General features: G+C 63.6%; 1 protein-coding gene across 1 annotated transcript in view; it reads right to left on the bottom strand.

The window, feature by feature from the left end:
- The window catches only part of SYT7 (synaptotagmin 7), a gene marked incomplete at both ends in the record, with an annotated part of 30,258 nt that extends 17,020 nt beyond the window's left edge, over positions 1-13,238 (bottom strand). The window contains 5 exons of the mRNA XM_084254209.1: positions 531-905; positions 4,126-4,341; positions 5,207-5,338; positions 8,978-9,057; positions 13,122-13,238. Coding sequence (XP_084110335.1) covers positions 531-905; positions 4,126-4,341; positions 5,207-5,338; positions 8,978-9,057; positions 13,122-13,238 — 920 coding nt within the window. The remainder of the gene's footprint in view (positions 1-530; positions 906-4,125; positions 4,342-5,206; positions 5,339-8,977; positions 9,058-13,121) is intronic.
- Positions 13,239-13,784: the final 546 nt, after the last annotated feature.

Below are 13,784 nucleotides of genomic sequence, written 5' to 3'. Positions count from 1 at the left end.
ACAGAGGGACAGGGGAAGTGAAGGAGGGAGAGAGGAAGCGGGGGCAGGACGGTGAGCAGAGTTGGGTTACAGAGAAGACACCAAGGGGAGGAGGCAGGGCCTGGGAGTGGGGGAAAGGGAGCCAGAGGTTCGGGAGGAGGGGAGGAGATAGGTGACAGGAGCCGGGCACTGGCCAGGGCCACGAGGACGACGGGACGCAGGGGCAGCTGGGGACGAGCAGCAGGGAGGAGGGGACAGATCTGGGACCTTAGCAGCATTGCCTAGTGTCAACACTGACTTTCAGGCGGCACATTTCCGAGCCCCAGAGGCACCGGGTGGGGCTGGTGTGCTCAGCAGTGGGCTACGTATGAATCCTTCCATGGGGGACTTTGGGCACTTGAGCCCCAAGAGGCTGGGGTAAAGGCTGGGGGGCGGCCAGTCTGCCTGGCACCCCGCCCCGGAGCAGAGCCCGGCAGGCTGCACTCTGGGAGGCACAGGGGAAAGAGGCTGGGGCAGGGGGTGGGGGCTGGCCCGCTCAAGGGGGGACTTACAGGAAGGATTTCATGTCCAAGCCTCGGTTTCGAATCTGCCCCACCACGTGGTCCCAGCTGCCTGGGTTGGAGCGGCTGCGGCCGCCGGCCGGCCGGTACTTGGAGCCAGCGGAGGCGCCCTGCCGAGCCTGGCCCCGGCCATGGCCATGGGCCCGGGGGTTGGGGCCGGGCACCGAGGCCGTGTGGGCCTGCAGCTGGCCTAGGCTCTGGCTGGTGGTGGGCTGGCTGGGCTGCCGGCCCCGCTGGTGCTGGCTCAGCGGCTGCTGCAGGCTCTGCTGCCGCATCAGGGTGCGGGGTCGCTGGCATTTCGGCTCTCCCGCGGAGCTGGGGATAGACTCTAAGGTAGTGGCCGTGGACAGGGTGGAGTCCTCGAAACTTGGGGCGGGTGGAGGAGAGGAGAGAAAGGAGAAGCAGGTGAAGGGATCACAGTGGAGGAGAAAGAAGCCGAGGGCCAGGACTGGGAGGCCCCGGTGCAGGGCGCGCTCTGCAGGACCTCGCCAGGCCTCCATTGGTGTTGTCGCTGCTGGTTGCTGCCACCATGTCAGCCCAGAGGCCGCAGAGGCCTGTGCCCACCCGGAGGCCCCCAGGTTGCCCTGCCCAGCCCGCCCTCTGGCCTTGGCTCGGCTGGTGCCTGCGCCCCCTCCCCCCGAGTGGGCTGGGGAGCTGCGGAGGCTGCGGCTGCTGCGTGGCGAAGGTGGCCCTGTGGTGGCCAGTCCTGCTGGAAAGGGAGGGGGGGAGGGCGCTGCTGCCGTCCCCCCACTGTCTCTCCAGGGGATGCCAGGAACAGCTACCTCTGTGTTCTAAGTACGACTGGCCTTTGGAGACGCCAGGAAATCCAGGCCAGGGCAGAGCCGGCCTAGTAATGCTTGGGGAGTCGGGGTGGGGGGTGGGGAGAGGCGGCATTTCTTCTGCTCTGTCCACGAGGGGAGGGAGGGTCCTTGGGCATGGTCAGAGCGGCCTTGGGACTTGGGCTCCGGGGCAGCTCTTTGCCCCTCCCGGGCCCCGTGTTCCTGCCGCTCGTGCCTGGGGATGACCCCCAGTCAGAGGAGACCGAGGAAAGGGTAGATGAGGTGGGAGCCCCAGGACCCACGAGCCTGGCCACTCTGCCACAGATCTGACGGAGAACAGGGGGACTGTCCCGCCCTCTATGCAGCTGCAAGGCCCCTGCCCCACGGGCTCACTGGCAACTCTGAAGCGGCTGGGAATGGGGCAAAGACAGCAGGAAGGAACCAGGATGGACCCCAGCAAGTGTGGGGTCAGAGACCTGGGGTTCAAACCCCATCTAGGCCACCTACTAACTGTGGGACTTTGGAAAAGTTAGACCCCCTTGGTTTCTTCACCTGTAAATTGGGGGTAAAAAATACCCCCCAAACTGCCTCCAAGAGGGTTGCCAGGAAGACTAATGAGGTGGGGTGCAGGGATCGGGGGCACCGGTCAGTGCTGCAGGTACCGTGGGAGATGGAGGCAGAAGGAGTCAGACCCTGGGCCACCTGGAGCTCTGCGGTCGGGGCAGGGACATAGGGCACCCATGGGCAGGGCCAAAGCTCAGCTCCTTCTTCTGTGTCTCTTCCCTCCACCTCCCAATCCAATGGTCTAGGGCAGGGGTTGGCAAACTCTGACCTGTGGGCCACATCTGGCCAGCCACCTGATTTTGTACATGAAGTTTTAGTGGATAGTCTCAGTAATTTACAGCTCATCCACAGCGACTGTGGGGCGGCTTTGGGATGACAAGGGCAAACGCCTCGTCTTACCTGGCCCTTTATAGAGAAAGTTTGCCAACGCCTGGTGCTGGACCTCAGGGTAGCCTAGGGCTGCCCAGGCAGGAGGCCCCAGGGCCCTCAGAGCCACTTTCACCACAGCAGCCAGGCTTCCGCTCTGCTCACCCCCTGAGCTTGCCTTGGGAACCAGAGGACAACAGTCAGGCTGCCCCTGTGGGCTGAGAGAGAGAGAGAGAGAGAGAGAGAGAGAGTGCGAGAGCGAGAGAGAGAGAGAGAGAGAGAGAGAGAGAGAAAGAGAGAGAAAGTCAGAGAATAGTAAGAGAATGAAAGAGAGAAAAAGCAAAACGTGGGTCTTGGGGTGGGGGGGCAGCAGCCTTGCCTGGAATCAGGGCCACCGCCAGGCCAGGCCCAGACCTGGCGGCCAGGTGGGCCCACAGCTCCCTGGGGGCCGGCCGAAGCAGGGGGAGGACGGCACTTGGACGGCCGCCTCTTCCTCCTTGCTGACCTCATTTTGGTTTCCTATCACATCCAAAATTAGTCCAATTTACAACCTCTCAGTCACAGGAAACTAAAATTGGTTCCTCCAGGCCTGGAGCCAGTGGAGGGCATGGAGGCCTCCGCCAGCCTGGAGTCTGTGGCCGGAGCAGCTTGGGAAGGGCGGGGCACTGGGCTCTCCGAGGGGGGCTGGGCTGCCCTCTGGGACCCTCCTAAGACTGGGTGTCAGGGGAGAAATCTGTGTTCTCTTGGGTCAACAAGGAAACATGGTGCCGGCACAATGACCCTCAGGGACCCTGATGGTGGCAACCACGGGTCTTCTGAAGACATCTGGAGGGCTCGGAAGTGAGGCAACAGGACAGCTAAGGAAGGGTCAGAGCTATCGGCCTCCTGAGCGAGAGGCTACTCCATTAGCTGGGAACGAGGCAGTTCTAATAGCTGCATGTGGAGCTTCCGTCCCAGTGGGTGACAATGGTGATAGTTCAAGGGATTTGAGCCTGGAAGGGCTCAGCTGAGGGGAAACTGAAGGTTTGAAAGCCAAGAGCAGAATAAAACTGGCCCAGGGTGGGGCGAGGGGAATGTACTACCTGCTGAGCACAGGGGCCGGCTCTACGCTCCTCGCCTGAGGTGGGACTGGCCGCTTGGCAAGCTCAGACAGCTACTTCAAAGCAAACAGCTCTTCTGTCTGATGTCCAGACCACCCTCGCCAGCAAAGAGAAGCTAGCCGGACTCACCGCCCCAGCTTCCGAGAACACACAATCCCAACAGCTGGTGGGAGGGCTTGCTGACCAAGACTGGGACAGCTGAGGGGGGCGGCTGAGATGCAGGAGCGCCAATGGGACAGCCGCTGCCCGTGGGGGGATCTGTCACATGGGTGTGGGGCAAGCAAGACTGACCCAGCCAATGGAGTCACCTGATGGTCAAAATGAAATGGCTCGACCGCTGGTCTAGAGCCACCTGCTGGCGGCAAGAGGGAAGATGAGCAGGAAACAGGCTGAGGGAGGCCGGCCCCAAGGATGGGACGGCCCGACGGCTGATGCCCGCAGGCCTGCCGCCCGCGGAGGGATGGCCCGATGGCTGAGATGGGACCGCCAAAGAGGATGGGATGAGCCCAGGGCTGAAATGAAGCTGCCCTGGGGCAGAAAATGCAATGGTCTGGTCGCTGGCCAGGAGCGGTGCGGGGCGGAGGCCGGAATGCAACCCCGGATGGCTGAGTTGCGCCCAATGGCAAGGACGATGGGAGTCCGTGGAGGATGGAATGAGCCAGGGGCCGAGGACGGCACCTCTGGGGGCAGCAGCGGGCAGGCCAGGGGTCCCGCTGTCCACCCTGGCGGGGGCAGGCCTGACCTCCTGGCTCCGGCGGCCATGGGGCCATCACTCACTTGGACAAGTTGAGCTTCCCCGCGGCCAGGTGGCTCTGCACCGTCCGCCAGCGGCCTCTCCCCGCCTTGCCCGGCTCGCTGGGGGCAGCCCCGCCGCTTCTCAAGGCGTCCTCTCCAGGTGGCGGCACCGGCGCCGGCTTCTCCCCCAGCCGGCCTTCCCGCTCCACCGCCAGCCCCGCCGCGGCAGCCACTTTGGCGCCCGACAGGAGGGTGCCACTGGAGGCACGCAGGAGGCAGCCGGGCCAAGGGCACCGGGGTGGCGGTGGGGGAGAGAGGACAGGCCACAGGGGGGGGTGGGGGGAGGAGGAAAAACAATGACAGATAAAAGGAAGAAAGAGACAGTGAGAGAGGAGGAGAGAGACAGACGGACAAGAGACAGACAGAGAGAGAGAGAGAGACATCAGCACTGCAAATGTGTTAACAGCGGAGCCTGCAGAGAGGAGAGAGGGGACCGGGCGGGCCAGGGTCGGAGAACAACGCACCACGACAACGGAGGGGGGGCCCCTCCCCACCGCCTGGGGCTGGGGCGGCGGGGGTGGGGGAGGGCAGCCACCTCCAACTCTATCCCACAGGACAACGAAGGGTTAACGACGGAGGAAGAGCGGGCTGTCCAGGCCAGGAGGCCCCCAGGCAGGGAGAAAGAGAAAGCCGTGTTAGTCAGAGATCATCACCACCACCATCACCGCCACCACCGCCTCGACACCGACCACCACCACCACCACCACCGGGCAGCCAGGGCAGCAGCACACAGCAGGGAGGAGGAAGCGAGCCACGCCGAAGGAGGGACCAAAACGGGCAACCCCATCCTGACTGCACAGAGCGGGGTGGGGCGGGGGCCAGCTGGGGGCCGGGGCATGGGGGGGACGCTCCTGCGTGGCTGGCCCTGGGGGAGGGGCAGGCGAGGGCGGGCAGGCGAGGGGGGCAGGAGGGGTTGCTCGTCTCCATGGCCAGCCTGCCCATGGGGGGCCTGGGTGGGGGAGTGGGGGAGGGGAGCGGGAGAGAGGGGACGTGGGGGGCCGGAGGGGGAGGAGGGCGTGCGCGGATACTCGGAACATATGATCAAGCCAGTAAAGTCACTCACTTGAGGGACAGTCGTGGGTCGCCATAAGGGGCGTAGGGTGAAATGTTTAGAATAAACTCCTTGGGAGGGTAGGAGCTCCATTTCTGCTGCACTGTGCTCTCATTGTTATTCCAAAAGTCTCTGTCTAGATCACTGGAGGGGCAGAGAGAGGGGAGAAAACAGGGAGATACAAGAAGAAACAAGAACTGCAAGTCCTGCGGGGGCAGAGGGAGGGGCAGGGCCGGGCGCGTGGGCACAAGGGCGGGGCGGGGTCCGCTCCTGCGGGAGGAAGAGAGGCGGGGGGTGGGAGGGATGGGGGCAGCCTGCACCCAGCACACGCACACGCCACGGCCACGCACACAGGCACACGCCGTGGCCACGCGCACAGGCACTCGCGGGCCAGGAGGAGCTGCAGCAGGTGGACGAGCCTCGCACCTGGGAAGCTGGTGGGAGAGAGAGAGACGGTGAGAGGAGGGGGGAAGGGACGGGGGACCAGGACTGGGTGGGGTGGGGAGCAGAAGGACGGGGGCTGGTTTCTGGCTGTAAAGAGCTAAAAGGTAGATTGGGCTCTGCTGCCAACCCCCGGGGCCCCAGCTCTCCAGGCCTCAGGCCCCCGCCTGTCGAAGGAGAAGGGTGGTTGTGACCACCAGGCCGGCGGCTCTCCCACGCGGGGCGGAGGCCTGGTTCTCGACACCTGAGGCTCTCCCCGTTTCTGTCCTTCTCCACAGAGCCACTCAGGAGAGGCCCAGCTGCCTGCCCCCCTTCTCCTCGTCCTCCCACTGACTTGAGGGGACCTCCAACCCCTGCAGCCCCCTGTCTCCAACCCCTTTGAAAAACACTGGGATACAAACTTCACGTGAGATGGTCAGGAGCCCAGCAGAGCTGGAGACCCTCGCTACTCATTGCAGATGTGGGGGTTGGGCCATCCCCAGAAAAGGGAAGTGCTTCTAGGCCTCTGACCTTAGTGGGGGTAACCAGGGTCACCAAGGCCCAGCAGGTCCTCTGCTCTGGGACCTATTTCGGGGAGCCTACCCTTCTCTGGGGAAGATGCTGGGCAGTCTCAGCCTTGGGCCTTGGGCCCTGCTGGCTGGGGCAGCCTCACCCTGTGTCCTGGTCCCTTTCCGAAGTGGAGATGCTGGGTCTGCCTCAGTGCCCACATTCCTGCCTCTTCACATGTGGTGCCAAAAAAGCACATATGCTGGAAGCACAGAGAATGGATGGGGGGCTTCCCTAGAGGAGTTGGGGGGTAGTAGGAGAAACCTCAGTCAGCAGAGGGTGTGGCTTGGAAGCCCAGGAGGGCAAGGGTCTTCACCAGCCTGTCAGGTTCCAAAGGCCCAGAGGAGCAGAGTTAGGCGCACAGGGAGAGAAGAGGCAGTTCACAGGCTGAAGGAACATTCCAGAAGGTAGCCTGCCTGAGCCATCAGGAATGCATTAGGGAAGGGGCTCTGAGAAGGAGTAATGTGGATGGGCTGCATGTGCTGCTGCTGTGCTCAAGGCTAAGGTGAGGTCCCTACTTGGGGATGGGGGTGCAATGGGGGTGCAATGACATACCCCCGAGGGTCGTCCAAAAACATATTCAGGGGGAGCAGCTTCTCTACTGCAAAGGTTAACCTTGATTTTGGTTCTCAATCTCAGACTCGAGAACAAAAGACGGTAAGACAGTGAGAAGCCACAGGTCCCAAGGAGACATGGGCCCTGACTTAGGGGTGGGTATGGCCTGGTGGATATGGCGTGTGCCTGTGTGTATAGGGGTTCAAAGCAAGTTCACAGGGGCTGATGGGGCTGGGCGTGGGGGAGGCACCCCCAGAGGTAGTAGGAGGCCTTCCCTGGCCAAGATCCCTGGACAGAAGACTCTGTTCCCACGAGAATGGTCCTCTGATCCCCTCTCCCAGCCGGGCATCTCCAAATTCAAGGGCCACCCAACCCTAGGTGTCTTACAGAGAAAGATGCCCCCAGGAGCATCCCTGCCCTGGTCTCCCACCCTGTGATCCAGGGAGCTCTGGGGACCCTCAGGTTGTCCGCTGTGGGACTAGAAGAAAGAACCTTTAATGGAGGAAGTTTGGGAAACTGGTTCCCCTACTGCAGGACTTGTCGGCGCCTTTAGTAAGACAATGAATGTCAGTCTCTTCAAGAGGGTGAGAGACTATATGGCATTTCCCAAACTTAGTCAGGGTCTTTGATTCATGGAATAACTAGTAATCATTTAGGGGGAGCAAATGCCGGGGGGCACAGTTTGAGAAGCACAGCTAAAGAAGGCTGCTTCCCAGAATCCTCCAGGAGACGGTCCCTTTGGAGGAGGTCCTAGGTCCACGGGGAGATGGTGCAGTGAGAAGCCCTGCTTCCTGCCACCAGCTGTGGGCCCTGGCAGGAGGCCCAGGAACCTGGGGGCACGGAGGAAGGTGGCTTCCTTCCGCTGGGGCAGTGGGCCTGACTGCTCAGAGGGAGGGGGCAGGCAGGTCTGCAGGCCACCAGAGAGGCAGGACGGCCCTCATGTGCCCTCACTTTGGCTCAGCCCTTGTGGGGTGGGGGAGGGTGCTGTCCTGGCCCTCCCCCCCCCCCCCCCGCGCCCTCCCCTTGCTGGGAAACCCATCTCCTCCCATGGGTCCTTTCCAGGACTCCTGACCCGGCCACACACCCGATCCAGGAAGGTTATGGTTACCTGGCAGGGGCAGGTCCCCTGGGCAGCGAGCTGGGTGAGGGGCAGGTCTGGAGGTGGCCCAGGAACCGGGCTGGCCCTGCACTCCCCCCCAGGGGCCCCTCACACCTTCAGAAAGCCTGGGCCTGGGCTTTGCACAGCCTGAGACTCCCAGGGCTCCACTTTGAAGGCTGTAGAGTGCAATCAAACCAGCTTCAAAGGCTCTCCGCGGCTCCTCTGCACCCCAACCTCGGCCTGGTCCACCCCTCCACTTACCACCCAACCCAATGCACCCATCTGCAGCTTCTGAGCCAGTCCCAAACAGGGTCAGAGCAAGACATGAAAAAAGAGGAGGGGGCAGAGGTGGGGCGGGGAGGGAGCCCTCAGGAGTAGGGGGCAGGAGGAAGGGAAGTGGGGGGGCGGGCAAAGACCAGGGCAGGGCAGGGGGTGGCATGAGGAGGGGGCAGGGACTGTGAGTTGAAGGAGGCAAGGGCACAGGGATGGGGGGCTTCGGCTTCAGGCAGAGCCCCTTGCCTGTGGGCTGGGCCTGGGGTGGGGGCGCATAACCCCCAGGTATTCTGACCTGACAGCCTCCTCGCGAAGGCTGGGGCTGGGCGGGAAAGGGATCACTGGTGAGGCCAGAGTCCTCGAGGGAGAGCCTCATCCCAGAGGGGCCGGGGGTTCTCCAGTCCCCGTGAAGAGGGCTCTCAGCAAAATGGGGAAACCTGGGTGAGGACTGGGGTGATGGGGAAGAGAAGGGCTCTGCTTCCTCTGAGTGGTCGTCACTGGGGTCTGTCCCCCTCCAGGTCACCCTCAGAACATTGGTGGGGTCTGAGCAAGGTGCCCCAGCCCCCCCAGGTGAGGGCTCTGGGAGCAGGGATTATGGGAGGAGACTGGAGGTGCGGGGTGGGGGGCACAGTGTGCGTGGCAGGAGGGTGGATGGAGGAACCAGCACCCAGGGTTGGGGCAGGAGGCAGAGGCCAGGAACCGGGGCTGGGGGCTCTGAGAGGCACAGGCGGAAAAGGCAGAGGCCTGGAGCCACCCTGAGGTGTAGGGTGGCGGCCAAACTGAGTGTGTGCGTGGCCAGACTGGGACAGGGCTCCCCCGACTCAGGCTGCTTGTGCACCCCCTCCCCGAACTTGAAGCCTGACACCTACTTGATGGCCTTCTTCTCGCTGCGCCCACGCCCTGAGTCCGGAGTGCCCACCGTCTCCAAGGAGTTCTTGTAGCGTTTGCCCTGTGGAGACAGCCCAGGTTCATCCCGGAGACGGGGCGGCGCCCTCCCCGCCTCCCCGAGGGCCCAGGGGACCGGGAGGAGACTGCAGCCTGGCCTCCGAATCCAGGCCGGGGCTGCTGTGTGAGGCTGTCACCACTGTGGGGTGCCAGCCCCCTCCAACCTGCTCCCTGACTGGCAGCAGGCTGGAGGATCTGCCCCACCCTTGACCTGCACCTCATCCCTGACCCTCAGGAATGGGGCCCCGCCTGCCCGCCTGTCTCCTGGGGCTCTGGCCCGGCTCCCGGAAACATCTCCCTCTGCCACGGACAGACGGCTCTCAGGCGCCTGGCCACGTCACACTGTCCACGTCACCGCCCCCAGATGGTGGGGGTGGCATCCTGCAGGGCAAGGTTGGCAGTGGCCAGTGACGTGAGTGGCGGGGGTGGGGAGAGGGCCCCGTGCCCAGTCCTGCCCAGGGCCGTGTCCAGCATGGTCTGGGGGCTTTGTAACCTGGGAAGGTGAGGCAGGACAGGGCTGAGCGCTCTGCTTGGGAGGCAGGCAGCCAAGGAAGGAGGCTGCCATGGCTCTGAGGCCAGGGCCCCTCCGCAGCCCCCCGGGGTCCCTCAGACCAGGCCGAGGAGTGGAAGGGGCAGGGCAGACGCAGAACTGGGGCCAGGTCCCCCAGCTGAGGATGAGCCAGGGCTGCAGCGGGACCGGGCCTGCTGCCGGAAGGTGAGCACCATTCACCTTCTCGGTTTGGGTTTCTAAATTTAGCTCCTGCAGAGCCGGGCACCATTAACATTCCTGGCTGCCACCGAGAGTCCTCACGCGCACCGTGGGCCACGGGCCTGGGCTGGGCCCAGGGCTGACAGGGGCCATGGCGCGGTGTGTGCAGGGACTGGGGCTGCCCACCGCAGCCCCTCAGGCCCTGGCCCGCCCTGCCCAGCTGAGTGGGGATGGGCACACGCACTCACATGGCGCGCCCGTCTCCCCAACATCCCGTCATGTGCGCCACACGCAGCCACCACAGCAGATTACTCCATCCCCCCTCAAAGCACAACAAAAGCCTCACAGCCGTGTTCCCCGACACTGCTGCCAGCTGCAGCCCCTTCCCGCACAGAAGCCAGAGTGGGGTGGGAGCGGAAGCTCCCCAAAGGGTATGTGGGGTGGGAGGGCCCTCATCCTACCTCCAGCACCCCTAAACCTCAGGTGTGTTGGGTCCTGGTCCCAGCAGTGGCGCGCCTCCCCTGTATCACCCCGCTCAAGTCCCTCGCTCTCTCCAGCCTCCTTCTCCTCCAGTCTGGGATGGCGTGGGGTCCCGATGCGAGCCCGGCCCTCTTCCTGCAAGGCTCTCACCAGGCATTTCTCTCTTCACCACCTCCAGCGGGAAGGCGGCCCCCACAGGCAGGGACTGCTTGGTCTCTAGTCCTTGCTGTAGAACCTGCTACTTGGAAGTTTTCAAAGGCATTAATTGGAAGCCCCCTCGAATGCCCCCTTCTGGGGTCCCTGGCCCAGGCTGTTGCCTCTGGGCCTGAACTTAAGAACTAGATCCAGAGCTGCTAGCTCTTCTGGGCCACAAAAGCCGCAGTCTCTCGGATACCTCCCATCGTTACCCAGAAGTTCAAATCCCAAATAACTTCCAGTTCTGGCTGGAGCCAGAGCGGCTCCCTGGTGGCTAAGGACTCTTTTGGGACCCTCCATTCTTCAGCCCCTCAGGCAGTGGGGGACAGCGAGTGTCCCACTGAGAGCCCCAACCCCACCTCATGACCTCTCTTCTTTCTCTCTAGTGGCAGAGAACTGGCCTAGGACCAGCATCCTCTGCTGACTGGTCAGCTGCCCCTTCCCCCAGGCCAGGCCTGGATGGAGTGGGTCACCCCTAGTTCACCCAGGACATTCTAGAAGCTTCTGCTGGTCCCTCTTCCTCCCATAGCCCAGAGACTCTTCCTCTCTCGCTGCTGCTGTCACAAAAGTGGGTGCTCAGGGGGACAGAAACCAGGGCAGGACTAGATTTGGGGGAGGGGGGCATTAATGAAGCATGACAGGAAACTGAGGTGGGCCCAGGGGACATTAGGAGGCTCGAGAGGAGCCCAATACCACCCACCAGCCAGTTTCTCAGGGAAGGGGTTGGCTGGGCTGATCTGGAAAAAGCCAGTTGGAGATTAAGGAAGTTATTAATGTTTGGAAATGGGATCTGGGTTGGCAGGTATCACGTCACCACTCTGAGGGGACAGGCAAGCAAGGAGAGCCCAGCAACTGGCAGGGGGCATTTAAACCCCTCCCAGGAAGCAAGGAGGCAGCCTGCGGGAGTAGGAGGGGGGGGGCTCTCTGGCTTCTGGAACTTGAAGGTGGAAGGGGGGTGGTGGCAGGGTTGAGGAGAAGTAACAAAGCAGCTCTGGGGGGCAAGGCAAGAGGGACAGGCTGTGATGTGGACCCCTGGGGAGGCTTCCTTCCCTGGAGGGTGGAGGCTGCAGAAGGGGCAGGGCTCAGGGGAGATTCTGCATCTCAGATGCCAAAGGTAGTTCTCTCCAGCCTCCCACCTGCTACAGAAGCAGTCATCTTTGAACTGCCGTCCCCAGGTGAGTAAGGTGGGGATGAGGTGCTCAGTGTGCCAACAGAACACACAGACATGCGTGTGTGTGCATGCACACACACACACACATACTGCAGCAACTGGCTGCACGGGGGGCTGGGACAGTGGGGCGGGCATGAGCATCAGCTCACCCGAGGATCTGATGAGACGATCCACATCCATGCAGGATGAAATCTCTCTCTCTCTCTCTCTCTCTCTCTCTCTCACACACACACACACACACACACACACACACACTGCACCAAACACCGCAAAGTCGACACACTCAGCACAAAGACCCCCACTCAAGGTCACTGGCAGCACCTGCTCATCCAGCTTCCCCTGCTTTCAGATGCAGACAGCAAGCCTGAGGGGCCTGCCTCCAGCGCAGTCACTCCCGGCCTCTGAGGACACACAGAGCACGTGGCCACCCTCCCCCCGCCCCCCAAGTCTCAGACAGAGGAGACCCAGGGACAGTGCAGCCCCAGAGCAGCCCGGTGCTCACACCAAGCACACTCTCGCCGGGGCAAAGGGGCATTCTCCGTGGCTCCTCCCCAGGGGAAGGGGGCGGTCACCCTCCCAGTCCTTCAGTTTGCCTATCCTGAAGGAGGCTTGCTGGATTGTGGGTCTTTTGGGTCCTCCCCATAGCGCCCCTCTCCAAGACCCCCAAACCCTCGCCCTGGCTGTTCTCTTTCGTAGAAGTGAGGTATGAAGCCCCCCATGAACACAGTGCAACTGGCCACTGCCCTGCCCCCTAAGGCGCCTCGAGAGAGAGAATGGGGCTCCCAGAGGCGGCACCCCACACCGGCCCCACTCGCAGCCTTCTCGGGCTGAAGGCGGCAGGTGCTCTCCGGAGATTGCTCTCCACTGGCCCCGGGGAGGACCACACACCTGGGCACCTCTGGGTGCACCTTCGCGGGTGGCCCCCTGCCGCCCCCAAAGTCCCCACCACACTTCTGGGCTGGGGCTGCAGGCTCGGGATGAGTGGGGGGCTCTCGGGGCAGGCGCCCTCGCCCTGGGGAGCTGCGGGCTGCGGCGGGCGGCTCCCCGCTCCCCCCCTGGAGGCCTCGGGTGATGAATGTCTCTCCCGCCGGCCTCGTTACTTATTGATGGCCTAATCCCGCTCGCCAATTCCCCAGCCCTCGTTAAAACTGAACAGGAGCCGTTTGTGCTTGTACAAACCCCAGCACCAGGATGGATGTGCCGGCGGCGGGGCGGGGCGCGCGGGCGGCGGCGCCTCCTCATTGGCCACGAGGCCGTGGGGCGCCCCGCCCCGGGCCGCGGGGAGGGGGCGCAGGAGGCCGGGCCCGGGCCTCGAGGCTCGGGCGGGCGCGCGGGGGGGCCGGCGGGTCTCTCCGCGGCAGGTGAGCGAGCGCGCGCGGTGGGGAGCGGGGCCCGGGCGCGCACGCAGACCTGGGGGCCCACACGCCGGCTGCGTGGACTTGCACCAAGTGTGCCGGGCTGTGTGCAGGACCTGTCGTCGCGGGGGGCGGGGCGGGGCCCTCAGGAGCCTCACCAGTTTGCGCTGACACCAGTGGCAGAGGCCGCAGAGGACGACAGTGACGCTAAGGCTGACGGTGATGATGGCAGAGACCAGCAGGACATCGCGGGTAGGCGCCCCTGGGGAGGACATGGCACAGGTGAGATCCTTTCTGGGCAGGGTCAGTGATCCCCCCTTGGCCCAGAGCCCCCCAGGACAGCCAGCCCCCTCCATCTGGCCCCCACACTGGCAGCTCTGAACCCCAAGTTCTACTCCCAGCTCTGCCTTGCTGGGTGGTATTTTCCTCGGGCCTCAGTTTGCTAATCTGTAAAATGGGGAAGTTGCACGGGCTGACCCCTTTCGGGGGGTCCACACCATGCCCCACACTTGACAACCTCAAAGGGAGAGAACACGAGTGCCCTTCAGCCCTCTGTAAAGCCAGCGCTTTCTTCGGCCCAGCTGGCGCCCACCACCCCACATCCCCACGTCCTCTGAGCCACAGCTCCAGCCCGATGTGATCAAGGGTCATTTCAGATCCCCCATCCCTCTGAGTTAGGTCAAGACTCAACAGCCGCGCATTTGGTCAGAGGCGATCCCTGGAATCCAAGCACAAGCACGGGATCTCGCCCCTTCAGCGGGGCGCCCCTCCAGGCTGGCCCCTGCACACCTGCCCTCCGCAACCTGAGCTCCGCGGGGCCC

Source organism: Talpa europaea, assembly GCF_964194135.1.
Source record: "Talpa europaea genome assembly, chromosome: 1".
NCBI lineage: Eukaryota > Metazoa > Chordata > Mammalia > Eulipotyphla > Talpidae > Talpa > Talpa europaea.
This window is presented reverse-complemented; position numbering and strand designations above follow the sequence as displayed.